Here is a 23,828-nt window from a genome sequence, read left to right on the forward strand (position 1 = left end):
TAATATAAAATCTGAGTGCACAGGCACTAATTACAAAGTATGAGACATCATATATTTTATCATTAAAGGAACTATTTATTGAGTTCTCGTTTGCTGTGGGTCCTGGTTTTTAAATATTAGTCACCACCAGAGTTTGGACACTTTGAATATTTAAATATGTTGCGGTGCGTTGATCTAATAGTCATTTTTTTTTTGGTTTGGTTGGCGTGATCGAACCGAGTGAACAGCTACTGAAATATTCTGAACTGATTCTCATCCTGAGCAGATCTAAATTATATTTTTGTAATATTATTTTGTCATCCGGAAAAGTTTGGTACAGAGGTTTTAATTTGATTAAATGGTGATGCATTGAGAAGGTTGTCTCTCATCTTTCTGCGAACTGTCAGTAGCTCTACACGTCCTCAGGATGGGGTCTTTACTAAAGTCACATCAAAACAAATCATCCATCCATTATCTATACCACTTTTCCCGTCCAGGGTCGCTGTGGGGGCTGGAGCTGATCTCAGCTGTCATTGGGCGAGAGGCGGTGTCACACCCAATCACAGGGCTGACATACAGAGACACTGAAATGCTGCGTTCATGTGCTGCTGATGTCACTATGGAAAGTTGGAATACTGTAACAACAGCAAAAAAAAAAAAAAGCATTGATGCTACGAAGAAGATCAGTGGACTGTAACTGTTAAAAGTGACATTTGAGTAAAAAGTTGATGTGCAACTTAGATTAATAAAATAAAAGTATCTTAGCATTAACAAAACTTTTTTTTGTTCAGGAAGTCGGGTACTTAAATCTTTTCCGAGTTTCCGAGTTGTTGTTCCAACTTGAGCAGGTGTTTATGTGCATTTTACAACGGGGAAAATCGTTTTTCCGATGTGCCCGACACCACATGAACACAGCAAAATTCACACCTACGTGCAATTTAAAGGCTCCTGTCTGATCGGGGTTCGAACCAAGAACCATCCCCGACATCCCCCAACATTTCAAACATCGTCTTTGTGCATCTTTTAATCAAATATTGGTTTTAATGTTTTCCAAATCATCACATTCTGTCTTTTTATAAACTGTACACAGCGTCCATGTTTTTAGTGTCTGGTTCACGTCTTTTTGTTTCTTTCTTTTATTCAAACATGAGTCTCAATGGCGTACGCTCACTTGTTATTGTAAAAGAGTTTATTTATTCATTTGAGTATTGTGTGTCTGAATGCTTTTCTTTTCCCTGGACTCACTTAACGACACTGTACTGCCCCCTACTGGCCGAACATCAGCGCTGCCACACAGCAGCAGAGCGAGGTCAGACATTAATCTGGTACATTTTAATTATTCAGGCGTTGAATTAACACTCATGGCTGTGTATACGTTGTGTTTCTGCAGATTCTCTCTCCAGCTGCTGTGAGAGTCTTTACAAAATGAAAGCAGCTGTTGGGATTAAACCGTTTCCAGAGACCCCCGGTGCAAGGTCCGGTCAGTCCTCACAGTCCTGGTCCTAGATTAGTCTTCGTCGCTGCCCATCTCTAAAGGGTCAAAGTCTGGGTCGTCCTCATCCAGGTCCAAGTCCTCGATGTCCTGGAACAGAGACTCGTCCACTTCTACGCTGTTTCCACCTGCAGAAGAAGAAAGAAGGAGTTCATCACAATAAATTCACTCTGAACTGGATCCAGCATTTAAGATTTAAACTTTAAACAATGATCAGCAGCGCCCTGAATCTCCTCAAAGCTGTGACACAGTATCATCGAAGACCCCAGACTCATTCACTTTAGCTCACAGAACACAAGAGAAACTGGTCTCACTGTAACCTTCATCAGTTTGCATGTTTGTGCCATGTGTGTTATTGTTATGAATCTTGTATTTTTTCCGCTGGAAGTCAGAGTGAGCTGATGTGAGAACGTAGCAGGATATACTCCGGAGAATTCACCTGGAGCCAATGGGAGGGGGTGGAGACGTTTACATCCAGTGACTAGTGCATATACTCAATGCACACGAGCACTACGATCTCCGTGCAGATCATTGAACGGCTTCATTATGTTTTCTGTTCGTCAGAATGTTTTTCTCTGCTCTTTTGTTGATGTTGTTATTCTGTTGGACTACAAGTTTTTTTTTTTTTAAAGTCATGTCACACTGCCCCCCTCCGCCTCCTGTCTGACAGGGATAGTCTCCAGCTGTGAGGAGCATGATGTGAACAGCCAGGGCAGGAGAATATCCAGAGCAGTCCTCCACAAATTAACTAGATATTTTCAGGAGGACATATTTAAAAAACAACTAGAGAGGTATAACAGCTGTTTCTGGTTTAAAATACTATCTTCCTCTTTAACATCTACTGTACGTCTCTCTCTGTGTCGGGATCCTTTCTGTAATGTTGTCAAACGACGAGAATAACAATCTCAACCCGTCAGAGACAAAAACAAGATTTCTGATTGAGGATTATGTTGAATCTGATGCAACATGTTTTAGCACTAAAGGATGAAGAAACCTACAGGAGGCATTCAAAACCGTTTGTACCTGTTACGTCATTTAGACCCCAAAATAAGCAAATAACATATTAACACCTGCTCCTCTTCATAATAACCTCAAATAAGTATTTTATCTCTTATTGCCCTTCTCTTCTTCTCTTAACCCTCTCTATCTCTGGTCCTCTTGGTCTCAGCTCGGTTTGTTGGCTTCTTGTGTTGCCTGGGTTCTTATGATCTCATGATGGCTCTTATTAGGGGGGGGGGGGGGGTCTTGGGCTGGTTGGGTTAAATATGTTGTTGGGTATTTAGTTGCATGGCTTGTCTTGCTCCTTTTCTGTTTTGTTGTCTGTGTTTGGGTTCTTTTGCTTTGTTCTTTTTCTTCATTTGCTGTGTGTCAAAGCACTTTTTTATTTTTTGGGCTCTTTGTGCCTTTAATGGAGAGACAGGACAGTGGATAGAGTCGGAAATCAGGGAGAGAGAGAGAGTGGGGAACGACATGCGGGAAAGAAGCCACAGGTGGGATGTGAACCCGGGCCGCCCGCTTGAGACGACAGCCTCCATACATGGGTCGCGCGCACCAACCACTGCGCCACCAGCGCCCCGTCAAAGCACTTTTTTTAAAACCTGTGTTTTTAACGGTTCTGTATAAATAAAGTTATTATTATTATAAATCAATCTATTGCATACAGAAACAGTCAGAAAACACTCTTACCGTCTTCAAGGAACTGGATGTCAGACGTGTCCAGGTTGTGATCTGTCTCAAACAGTTGTTTACCTGGTGAAGCAAACGTCACATTTTCTTCAGTCTGTACATTTGATGTGATCAAGTTCCTTCAAAGTTCATTTCAAAGAGAGCGCCGGAGGTTTACCGGTGAGTTTGAGTTTTCCCCCCTGCTCCTCCTCTTTCTGCCGTTTCTTCCTCAGCTCGTCCACCTCCAGCTCAAACCTCGCTTTCCATGCCAGGAAGTTCTCAATGGTGACCACAGTGCCCTGGAACAATACCTGACAGACACACAGACAGACAGACACACAGACACACAGACACACAGACACACACACACACACACACACACACACGCACACACACACACACACACACACATCAAATGTCTGACTGACCAACAGCAGCAGGTCTTAAAGATACAATATTGAATAATAATCATTTAGAATTATGTGAACGTGTTTCCGTTTCCTACCTTCTCCGCCTCCTCTAACTCTCTCTCTTTCCGTTCTTTCTCTTCCTCTCGTCTGTTTTTCATCACGTCGACGATTTCGTTGAGTTTCTCCTGAACGGCTGTGACCAACGTGAAGATCATCACCATGCCCAGGTTCTCCTCCGCCTGCAGAGAACGCACAATACATTCTTTATTCAGATGAAGGAAACACGCATGTCTGAGGTGTTTGAATGATCAGAAAATGATTCCCGACTGGTAAAGATTAATTACACATCACTTACATCTGGAACAGAAACGGAGAAATTGAAGGAAGATTTGGGGTCACAACTTGTGAAGTTGATAAACCTGACTTCATGTAATGCAGAAACATGGTGAATAAATGGACCCTTTTCCACTGAAGGAACATTCCCAACTTGGGACCTTTAGAGGAACTATGTGACTTTTGACTGCAGGAACCAGGGTCTAAAAAAAGGACCCTGCTTGGGGGTAGTACTTTCCAAAAGCCCTGGGACCTTTGGGGGGCCTGGAGTGCTGAACATCTCTGATTTGTCAGGCACTCGCAGCATTTTAGATTCAAGACTCAGATTCAAAATGTTTATTGTCATGTGCACAGCAGGAAACATGTTTCCCTGTTCAATGAAATTATTTCTTTGCTGTCCACAATGAATGCAAACAATAAAATATTAAAATTAAACATAGCCAAATAAAAATAATAATAAAAACAATAATAATATCTACAAATATACAAAAAAAATAAGGCAATTTGGAGGCAGTAGAGTGCAAATAGAAAATTTAAACTGTGCAAAAATTAGGTCACAATTGACAGATTTCACCAACTGATTTTTCTCATATGGAGGATTTTTAAACTTTTGATGGGATTTCATTTGTTAGCTTTATCACAGTGTGTGGAAGTCAATCAGTTTCAGCTCTGTGATGGCTTTTTAAAATCCATCTTCTTCAGTCTTTAGTCGAGCATTTTGAGCGTTTTGAATCTGCTCCACTACCAGCTCTCGTCTCCTTTCCAGTGCTGATTCAATGAATCCATTTGCAACATGCTACAGCACGATCACCCCCTCCATGCTAACAGGCTAACTGCAGAAGATGATGCTAGCCTGTCGGTCTCCTTGTAATGTCTCATCTTTGTCGTGTGGCCCTCGTCTTCTCCTTACCGCCACCTACTGGACTTCTCCATATGTCATTGGCCTCATTTGCATAATCTTCCCAGGACTTCACACTGCGGTGGAAAAGCTAAAACGATGGCTACAGAAACCATTTATAGTTCCTTTGAAGAGGCGGCCCTGGATTTTTTAAAAAGGGGTTGATGTTTAAGCATTTTAAAATGATTATTCATGTATGGCATATCAGTTTCATGCTCATGCAATTTGTAGTAAAGTAACAGTTTCTAAATTTTAGAAGATTTTTAGAAAAGTGACCAATGAGAGATTTGTTCTGAGTAATTTAACACATCACATCTTCTTCAAAGAGTCCATGTTGATAAAATGTGTTTACAGACTGAGATCATCAGAGGAGCATGTGAGTGAGCGCAGGGAAATAAAACACAAAACATTAACGTGGAGGCGATGGACAGATGGTGTGTTGTCTCTAACTGAGGAGCACAGTTGTATTAATGCATCGATAAGATATTTTTCTGTGTTTGCTGAGATGCAGCTGAGGGAATACTGAGCTAACCGAGGTAAGACAAGCTGTGGTCTGACTCTGTTTCACCATCTAAGATCTGATGTTACTGTAATGTATGTTTAAAATAAAAAGATTTGATTGGCTGTATGATTGTCACCTGGCCTGTTAATGCACAGATGGAAAGCACCACAGTATACTCAAATGATATTACAGATAAATGAATCATTAGTGGTTTCTCAAAGGAGATCTTAGAACATGATTAACACAACACATAAGCTCCAGCTGAGCAAAAAAAAATGCTAGGAGATTTGGTTGGAGATATCGTCTCTGGTTTGCTCTTTAGGGAGATAAAATACAAAATAATTTCATTACATCACACTGAACAAATTCTGCTCAGATCGAAGCCTCGCACAGACAGAAAGAGGATTTAAAACAACATCAGTGATGGAGAGATCACACTGAGTTCAGACAGACCTGCTGTTGGAGTAAAGTGAGGATCTCCCCCACGTCGACATCCTCCAGGTTCTCCTGGGATTGAATCTCCCACAGCGGAGCCTCGTCTGGATATTTCTCTACATATGTGAACTTTAACAACGTTTCCACAACTGCAAGAAGAAAAAAAACAGACAATCGTTAGACAAAAGTTAGTTGGCAGGTTTTTTAAATTTATTTTATTACTTGTATTTTATTTTCTTAATGAGGATACATCAAAACAAACACAGTATATAAACGTTGGTGTCAGTTTAGCCTCCTTTTAAATATTCTCTTCAGACTTTGTGATGGGTTTTAAAGTCAGTCCACTTTTTACATTTTCCCTGGCATGCAGATTGTTATAGTTTTAAATTGTGTGTAAAGTTCTCCATATCATGTCGTTTTTCAACAATGTCCAACCAGTTTCTCCAAGTGGGGGGGGGGGGGTCCTCCTTACACCACTTTCTTTGATGCCACCTGTAGTATTCCAGTCTTTGCTTTGTATGTTGTCCTGTGTTAAATTTCCCAGATACAGCACTTCACAAGTCTTAGGAAGTTCATAACCTAAACTTGCTTTCATTCCTTTCCACACTTCATCCCAGTACTCAGTCATTTTCACACATTGTGTTCCCCACACTGTCTCCAGCGAGGCCGCGGGACAAGTGACAATCTTCCTTTAAGTTTTGGTGTGATGAAAAATCTCACAATATTTCTCCAACCGTATTCCCTCCACATTCTAGAGCTTGACGTCCTACACATGTTATACCACTCTTCCTTTGTTATTTTTCTCTTTAGTTTTCCCATTTATCTCTAATGTACAGAGTTGAAGTTGTTCTATTTCTCACCATGTTTTGATACGATAGTTGGCGTTTTGAATCTCACAGTTTAAAGATGCACTGAAGGATTTACTGAAACATCAGCGTACTCACTTTCTCCATCTTCTCCTGCGTCTGATGTCACAGTGATGGTGAAGCTGGTGGGGTTATCTGAAAGAACTACAAACAGACACACACGGGTCAGTGACAGAGTTTCCATAACTCTGTACAGCAGCTCACCTCATGCGAGCAGAGAACTGTCATCATGATAATATCTGTCTCTCCATACTGTCATCTGTATCTGCACATGTTTAAATTTACAAATTATCCCTGCACTCATGTTCACTTCATTTGTCTGTCTACTCGCCGTTATATTGTATAGTTTCTGCTGATAATATGTCTACACTCATGCACTTTAACTTCAATCAATCAAACTTTATTTATACAGCACCTTTCAGACAAATTAAATTGCAGTTCAAAGTGCTTTACAAGAGTGCAGAAAAGTTATTGACGAAAAGTAGTTCATAAAATCACTGAGAGACCAATGCACACCAATAAGAATTAAAAATAAAATATATGTATAAAAATAAAATACGACACATAAAAGCAACAAGATATTAAAATGAATACATAAGAGGAAAATATTTAAAATTGTAGTAGGATAAAAAGACAATACAGTAATGTTAAGATTTGAATTTATATAAAGCACTATATAAAAGCCAGACTGAATAAATGAGTTTTAAGACTGCGTTTAAAAATCTCAATATTCTGGGCTCCTCTCAGACCCTCAGGAAGGTCGTTCCACGGTCTCGGAGCGTAACAGCTGAAAGGTTTTTGTCCTGTGGAACAACTAAGAGAGAGGAACTGGAGGATCTGAGGCGCCGTACTGGTTCATAAACTAAAATCATGATCTGATAGGTCGTCTGGTGCAAGGCCATGTAATGCTTTATAAACTAATAAAATAATTTTAAAATCAACACGAAAACTAACAGGCAGCCAGTGTAAAGATTTTAAAACAGGTGTGATGTGTGCTCTCCTTCTGGTCTCAACTTATGTCAATACTTACCATTTACTACTCTGTTTTTACACATTTACATTTAATCTTTCATATTTAAGACTAGTAATGCTAAGTTAAATCCTGGTTGTATATATTCTCATTCTTAGTTTTGATATTTTTAGTACTTATTTACTTTGTATTTAATATTATATTGTGTTTAGATTTGTTAATATTGTGTTTTTTACTCATATTGTGTGTTTGGACAACCTGCTGCTGTAACGCCACAATTTCCCAGTTTGGGATCAATAAAGTAATTCTATTCTATTCTATTCTATTCTATGTTGCTGTCTGATTAACATAATTGCATCATGTGCCAATAAACAACAAGCTTCCCTTCTTACATGACCATCTTAAAGATAAATATTCTTTTAAAGAAGCAAACATTGTCATTAAATACATGACAACAATAAAACATCTTAATTGGTTCTCTTAATTGCAGCTTCACTGTGATGAAATGTGCAGTCAATGCTAATAATCCAACTTAATAATAGTCTAATATACATGCCGAATTTAAGGTAAACCTTCATAATACCTAAAACTGGACTTTTATATTATGTTTATTACAAAATAAACGTGTTTTAATCGATATTTGATGATTGGCACTTTTTCTGAATGGAGTTTGGTGTAATCTTCTGCACATAACATTAAGTTAAAGGCCCACTGTGACAGCTGCTTGTTTGACATTTAGCTGTGGTTATTTTAAAACATTACCTCCATCTAATAGCACTAAATGCCAAACAGAATAGTGAATAAAATAAGTCTGTTTTTACTTTTCCTCCTCGGATGTAAATACCAAAACCAGCTACTTAACATGCTCTTCTGCAGCTAGCATGTTAGCTCCGTGACTATAACTTTCCTGTCTTCATTAATGTAATTCAGACCTGTGAAGGAGTCTGGGTAGATGGACTCTATCGCTTCTAGTTCATTCCTCTGCTCTTCGGCGTAGTCCGTCATGTTTTGTATCCTGAAGGTTATCTACAAGTTGTAAAAATCATCACCGCTACTTTGAAGCTAACACACCGGGCGTGCTGCGTGCTGCGCTGGCCCTGTGGCGATCGATCATATCGGCGTTCTCACAGTTTGGTCTGACGCCGTAGTATCACTGTGGTGAAGTAAGAAGAAGAAAGTTAATTAATGGGATAATTACAGTGTTAGAACTAGAACATTATACGTTTTATCAATATAACTCTTGGTGTTTCTGTTTTAAGCGATGTTGATGTTGTTAATATTGCAGATCTATGGTTTCAGCACCAACGTCAGACTTCTGATATCCATTGATTGAGTCTGCTTTGAAACCCTTGTGTTTTCTGTGGTGAATCTGAAGAGACTTTAGAGAACTTGTTTATATTCTGTCCTGTGTCTCCAAGATTTTGGGTCAACATTAGAAGTTGGTTGTTGATATTCCATCTTTTGATACGTATTCTCTGTTTTATGGATAATTTAAACCCTTCAGTTACTGACATGGTAAATGTTATTTTACTCTTGAGTAAATATCATATTCACTGTAGTGAGTGGAGAAACAGCAAACCCTACTTTGACTGGTTTATAAATGATTTCAAATATTTTTTCTTATCTCTGAAAAAAATGAAATCTAGCAGGATTAATGCTGACTTATCAAAATTCTTGTTGTTTTGATTTCTGGCCCTTGTTGATTTTTTTGTCCTCCAGTTTGTTGTCTGTTTACATTTGCCTGATGTTTTCTTTTGGAAAAGTTTGATTTTTATTTATTTATTTTTATATATAATCCCCCCCTAGTCTTGATTTATGTTTGAATTAACTTGTTCCTGTGTATTTTGCTGTTGTATGTTCATCCTCTTCAAGAGTTTGTATAAACATTTTTTGTACATGAAGAACTGGCTCGAATATATTTATTTTACTGACTGAGTTCAAGTTTTTTAAGACACAAGCTGTAACTGAAGAAAGTCTGTGAGCATCGACTGTTTCCTCTTATAATCAACACTTTACTGTTTGTTCTTATTCAGTCTCTTATTTGTAATAAGTTTAATTTCTACATAAACAACAACAAAAATATATTTGTGGTGATATGAAAGAGAAGAATGTAAAAAGTGGCCAGAGCAATTGCTGTTCAGTGAATGAATAATGATAATAATAAATAAATAGACAGTTGTGGTGACTGAAATAATATATACAGTTATTATTTTGCAGTGACTGATTGATTAAACAAATATAAATATAGAGATAATTTTAAAGTATGACTATTTCTGTATTTCTCTAAGAAGTCTAATGATTCTGTTTTAATGAAAGCCGATTCAGGGACAGGGGTTGCAAATTAGCCACGGCTAAAACCTGTGTGCACATCAACTTTGTATTTTATAAAGCAATGTTCATCTCACATGTCCCAGTTAAATAACTGAATAAGATAAAAAAAAAAAATAGAATAGATGTTTATTGCCATTTGCACAGGTACAGGACAGTACAGGTACATTGGAATTTTTGTGCGTTTCTCCCTGAGTCAGCTTCTACAAAAAAAAGTTAAAATTATATATAAAATAGAATAGCATTATAAAGAAAAAAAAGAGAAGAAAAGTGCAAAAAAAAGTAAAAGTAAAAATGAATAAGTTGTAGTAACAGCTAAGTGATTTAAAATAAACTGTACAGAAGCTATACACTGTATTAAAGCAAAGATATAAGACAAAAAAAAATAACACGGGGAACACTGTACAATGAAATGAAAATATAAATATGTTTTCTTATTGCACCTGAGGTTATTGCACACATATTTTTCACATTATATAATTGCACTGTTTTTTTGTTTTTAAGGTTAATATTGCACACTTGTATTGCACTGTGAGGTGGTCAGCTGTCCATTTAGTGTGTGAGGTGTGGGGTGAGGTACTTCCTTCCCATCTTAATGTCCTGTGCTACAAAATGTACACAACAAGACAGTGAAAAACATAACAGATGGAATAATGACATTTAAAAAACACACATCATACACTGGGATGTGTTAATTGAAAATGATATATATTAAACCAATAGATTGTGATAGATAGATAATGTACAAGGATTTAAAGACATTTTGCAAGAGGGGGGTCTCCAACAGAGGCTAATGTTATAAAGTTTGGGAACCCCTGATCCAGAGTATTGGCATCAAATCTGTTTGCATCTGCATATGTATGACAGTTTGGTCACAAGCTTCACCATCTACAATCAGAAACCTCTCATCACTATACAACCAGGCCCTGAAAATAATGGACAAAAAGCCTGTCCGGTGGCATCACCGTCACATCCTGAAAAAAACACAATCTACTCAGTTTTGAGAGCTTTATGCATTTCTGTTTCCTCAAACTTGTTTTTAAATGTATCAACAATCTGGCCCCTGAACCTCTCTCCAGATATGTTCAAAGACAGGACGGAAACAGGGTAACGAGAAGCACTGAGTGGAAACTGCAGCGTACAACATGGTAGATCTACGTTTGGTCAATCAGCTTTCTCCATCAAAGGCTGTAAACTCTGGAACACATTAAACACCTGAAATAAAATTAATCTCGGACATAAAATCTTTTACAAAACAGGTGAAATGCTGAAAGCAAGCCAGAGCTGTACCCACTTTTAAATAGTATCTTCAAACTTTATTTTAAACTGGTTCATAGCATTTGTATTGTTGTACATGTATTTTAATATCCTCATATCGTGTTTTGGGGTTTTATGTAACTGAATGTTTTACATTTTAATCTGTTTGTTTACAAAAAGGCCCAACTGGTGACACGAGTTGGAAATGAGCAATAGCTATAAACTCTTTATGCAGCACATCAGTTTCATGCTTTGTATTGAAATTATGTTAAATTGCATTGTCCCTATTAAATAAATAAATACAATTAAAATAATAGTCTAAGAGGTGCCAAGTATAACAAAATAATATTTTAAATAATCCTTGAACCATGTATCTGATTTTTTTTTTCCTAATATGAGTGTATTTAAAACATTTTTTTTTTTTTTAAAGATTTGTTTATTAGGAAAACAGAAACTTTACAAGCAAATCCACAGACAAGAACATTTTGTGGTGTGTTTCAAACAGACACAAAAACATATAAATAATAAATAAAATAAATGAATAACCAGAGAAAATCTACATGTATATACTTAAATAGATTTAGCAAGTGTACTTCTAATATACTAATATGAGTGTATTTCTAAATCAACATTTTGCAGATAAAGCTCACAGACCCGCCAACAGCTGCCGGAAGTGACGTCACGTGTTGTTGACGCGAACGGTTTTCTGGGAAAGTTTCAACAGGCCGCCATTTTGCTCTGAGAAACAGAGGGAAAGCAGCAGAGGTTGTAGCTCGTAAAAGGCTCAACGCACCACCAGGTACGTTACATCCCCACTGGGTACGCTTCAGTAAATTAAAAGAGTTTTAAACGGACAGGTGTTACCGTCATTACGACCGATTACACCCGTTAGATGTGACACAACGCCGCGTTAGCTCCGGAGCTAACGCTAGCCGCGAAAGCTAACTCGTTAACAGCAGAATGTTCACAGATAGATTCAGTTTAATCCACTAAGAGGTGTTTTTTTTTAAAGCTGTGTGGGGTTTTTTAAAAGCTGTGTGGTGTTTTTCTGTGTTTCCAGTCTTCATTTGAACAGATTGAGTGTTTGTGATGATCTGTTAGCTGTGTATCTGTTAGCTGTGGGCTCAGTTTGTCCTGACCTCCTCCCTGCACAGCAAACAGCTGATTTATAACACATTAAGAAACACCTTTATAACATCTTTATAACACATTAAGAAACACCTTTATAACACCTTTATAACAATTAAGAAACACCTTTATAACACCTTTATAACACAATAAGAAACACCTTTATAACACATTAAGAAACACCTTTATAACACCTTAAGAAACAGCTTTATAACACATTAAGAAACACCTTTATAACACCTTAAGAAACAGCTTTATAACACCTTTATAACAATTAAGAAACACCTTTATAACACATTAAGAAACACCTTTATAACACTTTAAGAAACATCTTTATAACACATTAAGAAACAGCTTTATAACACATTAAGAAACATCTTTATAACACCTTTATAACACATTAAGAATGTTAATGTGTGTGGGCACAATATTCCTCCATCGCAGAACCAATATGAATGTAAAAACAAAGACGTGATGACAACTGAGCTTAATTACAGCGCTGTTGCAGAAATGCAATCTGAAAAGGGCTATTGACAAGGCGACAGCTTAAATTTGGTGTCCCTATCTGTGAATTCACATTGTCTTACAGTGTTGCATAATGTCATGCAAGGCACAGCAGGACCTCTACATACACACACAGTTAGACATGCACACACACAGCGCTGCTTTCCTCTGCTGGCTTGGCTGATCCTGTCTCTCCTCTGTTACTACCTCCAGAGATGGTACAGAGGCAGGATCACTTCTTCCCCCAATTAAGCCTCTGCAACATTCATATTGTAGGTGAAACGTCACAGGGACGTAAATAGATAGAGATAGATAGATACTTTATTGATGGGAAATTCAAAGCATCCAGTAGCAGGTTACAAGACATGACATGAAGCATTGGTTACAAATTAAGTCATAAAAAAAAAAAAAAAGCAGCAAAAACCGCCCCCAAGTGTGTGCTTTCCCCCTGCCATAACCGTGAGGTGTTGTACAGACGTATGGCCAGGGGGACAAAAGAGTTCTTAAGTCTGTCTGTGGAGCAGGATTGTGACAGCAGTCTGTCACTGAACACACTCCTCTACCTGGTGAAGGTGCGCCTTGAAACAGCAGTCTGAATCGGGCTATAGTTCATGTGTTGGTGTGACAGTTCTCATTGATTCTCTGTGTGTAGAAGACGTTATCCGCCAAATGACACAGTTGAAATAAAGTTTCAGGATGAATGAATCTAATGTTTAATATAAGATCTTGCCAGATTAAGATCCTCAATATTTGATTATTAACTGTCTGTCCCTCTTTGGTATTTATTTTTTTAGACACCATGGCGAGTCCGGGAAAAGACAACTACAGGATGAAGAGCTACAAGAACAAAGCGTTGAATCCTCAGGAGATGCGTCGGAGGAGAGAGGAGGAAGGAGTCCAGCTCCGCAAACAGAAGAGAGAGGAGCAGGTAAACAACCAGCTCAGTATAAAACACCTGATCCAGAACATGTTGCATTCAAATGTTTTCACTCAGAGCCAACACTGTTAAACTTTGACCTTCAGTTCTTTTATTCAGTTTAGTCCCTCATTAAACTCCAACCTAAATCTCCTGATTACCCGTGAGTGACCCACATTTTAATACCTCTCTTGGTCATTTGATGTGACAGAGTTCAGCCACTCTGCTCTCTGTTTTGTGTATTATGTGGAAAACACAAGTGCAGAAATTCCATTGACAAAGTGCCTGAATGTTTCAGAGTTTTAGTTGACAGCTCTACTCTAAAGTCATTATCCTGTAATAATGTTTTAGCTCTGTAGAGTCACTTTACTGAACCACTTAGTGTTGGAGAGATTGAGCCAGGGGATCACTGATAAACATCTGCTGCATTTGCTGTAGTCATTAAACTCGGGCTCCCAGTAACATCATCAGCAGCTGCTGAAGTTATGAGACCAGTTTCAGTTTTGACCAGTTTTTTTGGCTGACCAACAGCTCACATACACTACACTACTAGCTGTATTTACTGAAACTTAGATTTTAAATTTGATGTAATAATAATAATAATAATAATAAAAATGTAATATTTAGTGTTTGCAACAGTGTTGAGCAGACTTTCCAATTTTATTCTTCAATCCCAACATGAACACATTTTTTCCCAGCTCACAGCTAGTTTATATATATTTTTTTAATTAACTCTAAAACTTCACAGGTCTGTCCCTACACATCAGCACACTCCTATCAGCACGCGACGGGAGCGAGCGCCAGTAACAAAATCAGCGGGATTCTTTTGTTTCCTGTTGGTGTGTCTTTACTGCACGCAATAGACGCAGTGCACCTTTTTTTTTTTACCTTGAACGCCCCGTTTCTATTTTCCTCTGTCACTAATGTAGATGAACAAAGAACTAGGAGGCTCTACAAGGCGCTGGCACTCACTTTCTCACTCAACAGAGCTCGTTAGCTTGATGTACAATCGGAAGATAACAGTAGCCACCTTGAGCTGTTTATTGACGAGCCTCTGAGTGTTGTGACTTGAGTCAACAACTTGTCAGTACAAAGCAGCACCACTTATCAACTGGTTTGTCCACCTTCATTGCCTAAGTACTAGATGTCCAATTGTTTACAAGGGAAAGCTGAAATTCACAGAGCAGAGACTGAAATATTAATCAGATGCAGTGTGGGCAGCCAGCGTGCCGTGCCATCATGTGGATGCAACATGATAGATAACTTGCTGTTAGGATGACGGTGTAACTTCAATGTAACCTTTGTGTATGTGTGGATGTGCTTCAGTCAGTAGAGAGATGTCAGATGGGTCTAGTGATTTAAATCTAACCAGCAGGTTAATAATGTGTCCACAGCTGTTCAAGAGGAGAAACGTTAGTGTTCCTTCGGGTGAAGAGTCGATGCTGGAGTGTCCAATCCAGGATCCAGATGTGAGCTCCACCGTACCTGTCACAGGTGTAAGTGTTGGTTTAGTTGTTGACTTTTTCTTCTTTCAGTGATCTGGTTATTATTTCTAAAATCACTTGTCAAAGCTTACATTTGTTTCTGTTACTATGATTGATCTGAGCCTGATATTGAGTACTCATCATGTGTGCAGGATGGAGTCATTACTCCTGATATGATTCAGATGATCTTCTCTGAGGACCCCGACCAGCAGCTGATCGCTACACAGAAATTTAGGAAACTGCTCTCCAAAGGTTTGTGTTACATCACATGGTTTCTTATATTAACTTCATTTATTTCTCCTGAAGACTACGTGCCAATCTTTTTTTGTTTATGCCTCATTCAGTTACCTGTCACGTGTCTTTAACTGAGTAGGAAAATAGAGATTTAACCTGAACTGGGACTTCATCAGAGCTCTTAAACCAGACCCGCAGTCCTCTGTTAAACCTCTACTTTAACCAGGTGTTGTTCAGTGACAGATGAGTTGTGATCTTTTCCTCCGTGCAGAGCCGAACCCTCCTATCGACGAGGTCATCTCCACAGCCGGGGTTGTGAATCGTTTTGTGGAGTTCCTGAAGAGGAGCGAAAACTGCACCCTGCAGGTGAGAGCTTCACAGCACAGATACTGACTGTGTGAAACAGGGTCCGAAATTAACTTTTTGACTCAGTTAAAAATTCACTGGCCAAACATATTTTTTACCGGCCAAAATAACAACTTGTGTTTTTGTGTCCCATTCACATCTGTTACAGTACATTTAATTGAGAAGGCATTGTGTTCTGTTTAATCAATAACAGATTTAAGTCACAGATTTGATCATTTCATCAGATCAGGAAATTGCTGGCCTTTATTATTTTTTTTAATGTATTATTTGTAGGCAGTAGTGGATGCGCCCAGGTTCTTATCTGATACAAGCTGTCAGAATCAGATTTATTGTCCAGGTATGCTTACACACGCAAGGAATTTAACTTGGGTGAACTGTGCTCTCTTATGAACAGGTACAACATTAAATATCAACAATAAACAGAATAAGGAAAGACTAATATTTACATGACTAAATATGAAACAGTGCAGTGGTGAATAGTGCAAAAGATGAAGTAACATGATAAGTAAAATGCAGTTATGTGACAGATGAGTCAATTAAGATGTCAATTACAGTATTTACATAAATAAGTGTGTGTATTGATCATTTAAATTAAATAATATATATATACATATATGTATATTCACAGTGAAGGTTGGTTTAGGGTCACTGTCATCAATCATAACAACCATTAGAAGAACATTAACCTGCAGGGGAAACATTCCACATCTCTCAGCGCAGTATCATTAACATGTCAGTTGAGCTTTAGAAAACTCGAGGGTTGTTTCTGACATGCCTTCCTGTGTGTATTCTGTGTGCTCGTGTGTCTTCAACAGTTCGAGGCAGCCTGGGCTCTGACCAACATCGCCTCCGGCACCTTCCTGCACACTAAAGTGGTGATTGAAACAGGAGCTGTTCCCATCTTCATCGAGCTGCTGAACTCTGAGTATGAGGACGTCCAGGAGCAGGTCAGAGGAGAAACAGTTCACACATGAGCAGAGAAGAGGCTTTGTCGATCTTAAAGCATGTTGCCTGTGTGCTAACTGTGCTAACTGTGTGTTTCAGGCTGTGTGGGCTCTAGGGAACATAGCCGGAGATAACGCAGAGTGCAGAGACTACGTGCTGAACTGTTCCATCCTGCCGTCCCTGCAGCAGTAAGTGTCGTCGTCGTCCCCGTCCCCCCTCCCTCTCTCTCTCTCTCTCTCTCTGTGTGTCATAAGAAGTGATAACAGCTGCTTCCTCGTGTTTTCACCTGCAGGCTGCTCGCTAAATCCAACCGGCTCACAACCACCCGTAACGCAGTGTGGGCTCTGTCCAACCTGTGCCGGGGGAAGAATCCACCGCCTGACTTTGCAAAGGTGAGTCTGAGTGATCACTAAACGATGGAGCCGTGTCTCTGGTGCAGAGTTAAATCTATAAGAATCTGTCCCCGTGTCTCCATGTTAGGTTTCCCCGTGTCTCAGCGTGCTGTCCAGACTGTTGTTCAGCAGCGATCCTGACGTGCTGGCTGATGCATGCTGGGCTCTGTCCTACCTGTCAGACGGCCCCAACGAGAAGATCCAGACTGTGATCGACTCGGGGGTCTGCCGCAGACTGGTGGAGCTGCTCATGTAAGAACTGACAGTTTATTAACCGTCCAGATATCAGACTGACTTAACGGGTTTATGACTTCAGATTTGGAGCAAAGCATTTAAGGATGCTTTGTTTGTTTGTTTTTTCATGTTGCCAAAATAACATGGGTCGTCCTTACTTTATTTACAGTTTATCTCAGGTCACACGACTTCTTTAGCATACTGATTTTAGAAAAAGGGCGGCTTTGGTTCAGCGGGTAGACTCTGTCATCTCTCAACCGCAAGGTACCCAGCTCGTGCAGCCACATGTCTGATGTGTCCTTGGGTAAGACACTTAACCCCAAGTTGCTCCCTCTGCTTCGTCTGCGGTGTTTGAATGTGTTAGTCTAGAAAAGCACTTTTCAAGCTCAAGTCCATTTACCATAGATCATCTTTAACACTTTCTTAACACAGTTAGTTTTGCTACATTTTCACTTTAGACCAAAACAACTCCGGGTTTTAAATCCCTTACATTTCTGCAAACGACCCCCAAAAGTCTGAAAAACGAGAACACATTAATTTCTTGATTAGGTCTTCCTTCCCTGATCGATCCGGTCCCCGTCACGTGACCCTTTCCTGATTACAAACTTCTACTCCACATGAATAACCGGTTACAGATGCTGCTGACCTTGTTGTTTCAGTAAATGTTAACCATGTTGCAAACAGAAAAACTTTGGTCTAAAAACTGTCATCAACATCAGTATTTGTCAATGTAATCTGTTTGTGTGTGTGTGTGTGTGTGTGTGTGTGTGTGTGTTTACAGGCACAGTGACTATAAGGTGGTCTCTCCGGCTTTACGAGCGGTGGGAAACATCGTGACAGGGGACGACATCCAGACTCAGGTAGACCCTCTTTCTCTCACCTTTATAAATCTTTGTGTGTATAAGCGTGTATTTTACATTTGTGGTTAATAAAACTTCATAACATGTTTAAAATGTTTCTGTGATTTCAGGTAATCTTGAACTGTTCAGCTCTTCCGTGTTTACTGCACCTCCTCAGCAGTCCAAAGGAGTCCATCAAGAAGGAGGCGTGCTGGACCGTGTCCAACATCACAGCAGGAAACAGAGCTCAGATCCAGGTAAGACGGCCTCACCTGCAGCTCACTGACGTCCTCTGTGTCGGCCACACCTTTTCATTGATGACATTTTAGTCATTGTCTTTTATGACGTGTGATTTTATATTTGATGATATGATGATGATGGGTTTTTTTTTTTTAAGCTTTGGTTCTTTTGGATACTAAAAAATCATTCAAATTACAGATTTTTGACAAACTTTACCTCCTCTCATCAGAACGTCATCGATGCGAACATCTTTCCCGTCTTGATCGAGATCCTTCAGAAGGCCGAGTTCCGCACGAGAAAGGAGGCAGCGTGGGCGATCACTAACGCCACCTCCGGGGGAACACCTGCACAGATCAGGTATCAAAACTCTCAGGTTCCTTCATGAATAAAGAGCAAAGTAACCGGGAACACTGTCAGAGTCGGTGTCAGTAACTGCAGATTAAAAGCTAAAATATTTGTCAATATTTTCATCAAACGTTTAAAACTTGTGTCTTTAAATCAAAAGGTCACACTTTTTATTTGTGTGTGTTTGTGAACAGGTATCTGGTGTCTCTGAACGCCATCAAACCCATGTGCGACCTGCTGACGGTGATGGACTCAAAGATCGTTCAGGTGTCTCTGAACGGGCTGGAGAACATCCTCCGACTCGGCGAACAGGAGGCCAAACAGAACGGCTCGGGCATCAACCCGTACTGCGCTCTCATCGAGGAGGCTTACGGTAAGGATGCTCGATGCAACACATGACGAGCAAGTTCGCTGAAACCTGTTCTGCTGCAGTGTAACTAAATACTGCAGCTTTCACTAGCAGGAAATACCTTTGTGACAGATTTACCAACATTAGAGAAGCCTGGGTCAGGTCATTCAAAGAACAGAAACTCTTTGCTTCCTCATCTGCTGCTAATGTTATAAAAGAATCACTGTATTTCTAAACAGTTTGAAATGTGTAAAATAATCACAGATACACCTTGGTGTGCTCCTGGACTTTTTTCTCCAAGTGTGCGAGGGAGGAAATAGAATATTTGTAGTTTGAGTTTGTTTACTACACGTTTGAGGATAATGTATGTACAAGAGGTAACCGTGCTCAGGCGATCCTGCTCCAGCACGGTACAGAACAACTGGGTCTACAGCGAGTGCGCCCTAAATGAGCTGCATGTGTCTGTGTGTTAACCTCTTCAGGTCTGGATAAGATCGAGTTCCTGCAGAGTCACGAGAACCAGGAGATCTACCAGAAGGCCTTCGACCTGATCGAGCATTACTTCGGAGTGGACGAGGAGGACGCCAGCCTGGCCCCGCAGGTGGACCAGAACCAGGGTCAGTTTGTCTTCCAGCAGCAGGAAGGACCCATGGAGGGCTTCCAGCTTTAACCCGGCCTCCCCCTCCCCACAGCCTTCGCATTCTTCTTCTTCTTGGTTTGTATTCCTCGGCCAACGGGCCTTGCGGACTCTGCTGGGACCTGGATTTGTCTCTCCAGTCCCCCTCCCCACGACCCCCAGTCCTTCACTTCTGCATCAGCTCCTCCTCTGCAGACAGATGGAGGAGGTGATCAGTGAGAGCAGTGATGCCGTCTGAGAGTTTCACTCCGCTCATGATGACCTACAAGAGAGTCCTGTTTCCCAACAGCAGCAGCAGGAGGAGGATGTTTCTCACCTCCTGTCGAGTCGATTCCAACAGTCTGGACTTTAAAATCAGCATCCATATCCCGTCTTCAATGTGAAACTACCTCTGCAAACTTCAGACAGAAAAAGGCCCTACATGAACCCACTGATGTTTCCTTTCTCGTGGCTGATGGCAGACTTCAGTAAATCCAGGATGGGGGGGATTTAGTGACCCGTAGTGGATGTAAATACAGTCCTGCTGTACGTCCAGCTGCTCTGTCTCCTCTCCTCTCCGTTTTTTAAAGGACTCTACGAGCACCTGGACTCTCTAAATCTTTAATTTATTAGTCCTCTGAGCTGTGTGGAGCGTTTCATGCCCTCAGCTCTGACTGAAGGCTCCCTGGATGATGCATCACTCATGTTTTTTTTGCTGCTTTTTTTCTTCAGTTCAGAGAGCGGGATCAGGACAGGCGCTCTCTGTGTGACATGGTGAAGCTCGTTGCTGGTGAAATTAGATTTTTTTCCCCCTGGTTTCTACTCCGAACTAGCGACTTTAACACATCTTTAACTTATTTTTCTTGCTGCAGTCGTCTCCATGCTGTGCTGGGATCAGCCGCGGAGGGTTTGTATATTATATATACATGTAAGAAAGTGTAGAGAGAGTATTTAAAGAGGCTGTGTGAAGCTGTGATATGCAATTATGTTTCAGGACTGATATGCCGCGTGAGTATTCCAGTTTCTGATTTTTCTGGAGGACTTTCTCCTCCTCAGCTTCTCGATTCGATGTTTTCATGTTCATGTCGTCGAAGTCTTCAGATGATCTTTAAACCACGATTACAGCAGAACATGAAATCACAAGAAAAAATAAATAATATTTGTAATGCAGAAATGACATCAAGCACATTAATGCTGTATAGTTTTCTAATATTCCTGGTTTGTATGATTGTATATTTTTTTTTTTTAGGTTTTTTGGTAGTGTCTCTGATTTCTCCTGTATGGGGTTTGTTTTGCGGTGTTTTAGTGGCTCTCAGTAGAAATGTTGGAACATGAAGTGTGCAGCGTGAGTCACTGTGTGCAGACACTCTGAGTCCTGACAAAACACACTCTTACTGTGTAAAAACAACTAATAAACTGATCTGTTGGATACAAACCAAACACACGAGGCTTCTCTGTTTGTTCTCTGCTGATGGAAAACGATATGAGGTGTCACCGTAAAGAGAGGTAACACAAGAGGATGTAGTCAGTGTGTCTGCTCACTGTAAACTTGCATAAGGAGCAATATGGAGCGATGACACCTAGTGTTTAAAATGTGTACTGCAGTCCAAATTCTAAACATCATAGAGAGCTGTCTCCCCCCCCTCCTCTCTAGAGTTGATGCTCACACAGGTCACCATGTGGTGGACTCTGTAGCTTCAGTGTTTATCCAGCTCTGCATGGGTCTGTAAACCTTTCTGTGTTCTAACCTCTCTCCATTTTTCAAAAAGCATCTCCAATATTGATCCTAGTTTGAGCACGTTTCTGCTCGTGGAGCTTATTAGAAACATGCAGAGGCTTTTTAGGTCGGGTACAATCACTTCTATCTGAACCACTTCTCTTGACCCGCTTCCATCGCTGCAACACCTGTTGACCTGATAACTGCTCTCATATCTGGCAAACCGAGGGGCGTCCAAAACGGCCGTGTGGGGGGGTCGCCTTAAAACCCCCTACCTTCTCTGGTCCAAAGAAATCCAGAGCATTCAGGAGCAGAATCTAAAGTTAGAAGGAGGACATACTGACTGCTGCATTGTTGTCAGAGAAGCCAGCACTTCAACATGTTTCCTTAATGTCTGATCATATAGTAAGATCACTTTATCATTTAGTTCAGTAGATATCTTACAGATTGGTCCTTTTAAAAAGCTCTCTGTTTGTCCTGCATTCTTGTTGTTTGTTGTATTCTTTCTTGTGACTTTATGATCCATAGCTGCAGGAAACTACACATCATTCATTGTAACCCTGATGTAAATTGGGATGCTAATTTAGCGTTCACTCAAACCAGATATAATCACTTCAGTAAAAAAACAAGTGGTGTTAAAACCTGCTCGTCTCTAAAGCTAAAGGAAGAGTTCCTGAACGTAACAGAGGGATCTTTGTCTTTCTGGTTGAATGAGACCCAACAACACAACTCTCTAGACTGTAACTATTCCTTGTGAGACAATAAGTTTGGTTAAATGGTTTAGAGATGAGCACACCTGTGTGTCTATTTATTTAAGGCACAGTATGTAGATTCAACCACCAGGGGGCGCTCAATCAAAACAATATGGAAAGATGATGTTGAGGCTGGCGGGGACCTGAGGAAGAGAATATTTTGCAGACGAGCTAATGTATCTGAGTATAATTTACATTTTTTTTTTTTTTTATATTATTTTCTTATTATAATTATTATTATTTTTTTGATTATTTTTGATTATTATTTTTTTATCATTATTATTATTTTTTAGATTATTGTTTTATTATTATTATTATTATTTTTATTATTATTATTATTTTTTAGAACGGCAGCTTCCAGTAGCAGCTCCCGTTTCCTTATGTAGCGGTCTTTAACGTAATGTCCGGTGTTTCCATGACAATGGTAAAGATGTGTCTGTCATGGTGGCCGTTATACAACTACAAAATTACGGATTTTTCTGGCTTTTATAACTGTTGGACATATTTGAGGTAATGTAAAAAAAAAATATATAACAAAGGTTTGGTCCATTTTTTATTAATTCAGATATTTTAATTTTAACATTCTAATAAAATTCTACATAATGTAGTAAATCTGACTACAGTGGTTGTTGGGGACATTAAACGTCATCACACCGCCGCCGGTCACAAACGGCGGGAACTCTCTTACTAGTCCGTGATGTCTCCTGTAGATTAAATCTTTTGGTTAAGGCAAATATTAGGTTAAAAAAACTACTTCTGATGGTCACTTTACACAGCAGTCTCTACCATCAGTGTGTGAATGTGTAGGTGTGACCTGAGGTGTAAAAGTGCTTTGAGTAGTCAGAAGACTAGAAAATAAAATGAGCTCAAGTCCATTTACCATTTATAGCAGATGCTTATTTGCAACACTCGTTCCAAGAAGGTCTTTTGTGTAAATGACAAGATTCAAACAGTTAAAATGGATGAATGAAACACATTCAGCTGTGATAGCTACAAAAAAAATCAAACATGAGTACAGAATGTTGTTGAATTAACCACGATTTGGTGGCTCTCTCTTCAAAGCGGTGAAGTTAACAGAAAGTTTTAAGCGATCGGGTAGCGAGCTCCTTTCACAGAAAAAAAAGCAGTTTGAGCAGAAAGTGTTTTGCTTAATGAAACTTTACAGTCACCACTGTAAGCCGCTCTGATAGTCTCTGTATGAGTCTGCAGAAAGGCCGAAGATCACGTCTGTTTAAACATTTACACACGAGCTTTACATAAGAGAAGTCAATCCACATGCTAATCGTTTTACTACCTTTTTTATGACAGCTCTAGTAGTTGTTGCCGTCCACAAAACTGTTAATGAGCCTAATAAAATTATAAAGTTATTAAAAAAAAAACAGAACAAAAATGTGACGTTCAAACAGTTACAACATGAATCATTTTTAAAAACTCCACTCGTTATGTCATCTACTGTCGTTTTTTTTAATCTCTATTTGCTAATTACCTCGGCTTTGACTTCCTTTGAAGTCATAAATAATACTCTCTAAATCCTCGTCGGTGCATGAGGTAACTTCACCTTTATACTTTTTAATCCCTGTTTATAAATCCAGTCAGCAGTTGGTGAAAGGTTAAAAAGGTTAAAACAACTCG

At 39.6% G+C, this 23,828-nt stretch overlaps 2 protein-coding genes across 2 annotated transcripts; one reads left to right on the forward strand and one right to left on the reverse strand.

Annotated features, from left to right (window-relative positions):
• Nucleotides 1-1,150: 1,150 nt before the first annotated feature.
• Nucleotides 1,151-8,671, reverse strand: rwdd1 (RWD domain containing 1). Its single transcript, XM_061049555.1, has 7 exons — nt 8,483-8,671; nt 6,659-6,724; nt 5,733-5,863; nt 3,642-3,785; nt 3,309-3,447; nt 3,158-3,214; nt 1,151-1,599 (listed from the first exon to the last, which is right to left on the reverse strand). Exons 1-7 carry the CDS (start codon nt 8,553-8,555, stop codon nt 1,487-1,489), a joined length of 723 nt encoding a protein of 240 aa, XP_060905538.1. The 5' UTR covers nt 8,556-8,671; the 3' UTR covers nt 1,151-1,486.
• Nucleotides 8,672-11,816: 3,145 nt separating this feature from the next.
• kpna5 (karyopherin alpha 5 (importin alpha 6)) lies at nt 11,817-21,171 on the forward strand. The gene is made up of 14 exons (XM_061049556.1): nt 11,817-11,934; nt 13,562-13,695; nt 15,078-15,179; nt 15,320-15,419; nt 15,673-15,767; nt 16,583-16,714; nt 16,812-16,900; nt 17,005-17,104; nt 17,193-17,356; nt 18,120-18,198; nt 18,309-18,434; nt 18,647-18,774; nt 18,957-19,135; nt 19,594-21,171. The coding sequence occupies exons 2-14, from the start codon at nt 13,567-13,569 to the stop codon at nt 19,779-19,781; spliced, it is 1,611 nt and encodes a 536-aa protein (XP_060905539.1). The 5' UTR covers nt 11,817-11,934; nt 13,562-13,566; the 3' UTR covers nt 19,782-21,171.
• The last annotated feature ends 2,657 nt before the right edge of the window (nt 21,172-23,828 follow it).

Source organism: Labrus mixtus, chromosome 11 (genome assembly GCF_963584025.1).
Source record: "Labrus mixtus chromosome 11, fLabMix1.1, whole genome shotgun sequence".
Classification (NCBI taxonomy): Eukaryota; Metazoa; Chordata; class Actinopteri; order Labriformes; family Labridae; genus Labrus; species Labrus mixtus.

Bases quoted from the DNA above. Each gene is read 5' to 3' on its own strand.
- kpna5 (XM_061049556.1), top strand. From the start codon at position 13,567: ATGGCGAGTCCGGGAAAAGACAACTACAGGATGAAGAGCTACAAGAAC. The intron at 15,420-15,672 runs GTTTGTGTTACA...TCCTCCGTGCAG, and splicing joins TAGGAAACTGCTCTCCAAAG to AGCCGAACCCTCCTATCGAC. The intron at 17,105-17,192 runs GTGAGTCTGAGT...TCTCCATGTTAG, and splicing joins CACCGCCTGACTTTGCAAAG to GTTTCCCCGTGTCTCAGCGT.
- rwdd1 (XM_061049555.1), bottom strand. From the start codon at position 8,555: ATGACGGACTACGCCGAAGAGCAGAGGAATGAACTAGAAGCGATAGAG. The intron at 5,864-6,658 runs GTGAGTACGCTG...TTCTTCTTGCAG, and splicing joins CGCAGGAGAAGATGGAGAAA to TTGTGGAAACGTTGTTAAAG. The intron at 1,600-3,157 runs GTAAGAGTGTTT...CTTCTTCTGCAG, and splicing joins CATCCAGTTCCTTGAAGACG to GTGGAAACAGCGTAGAAGTG.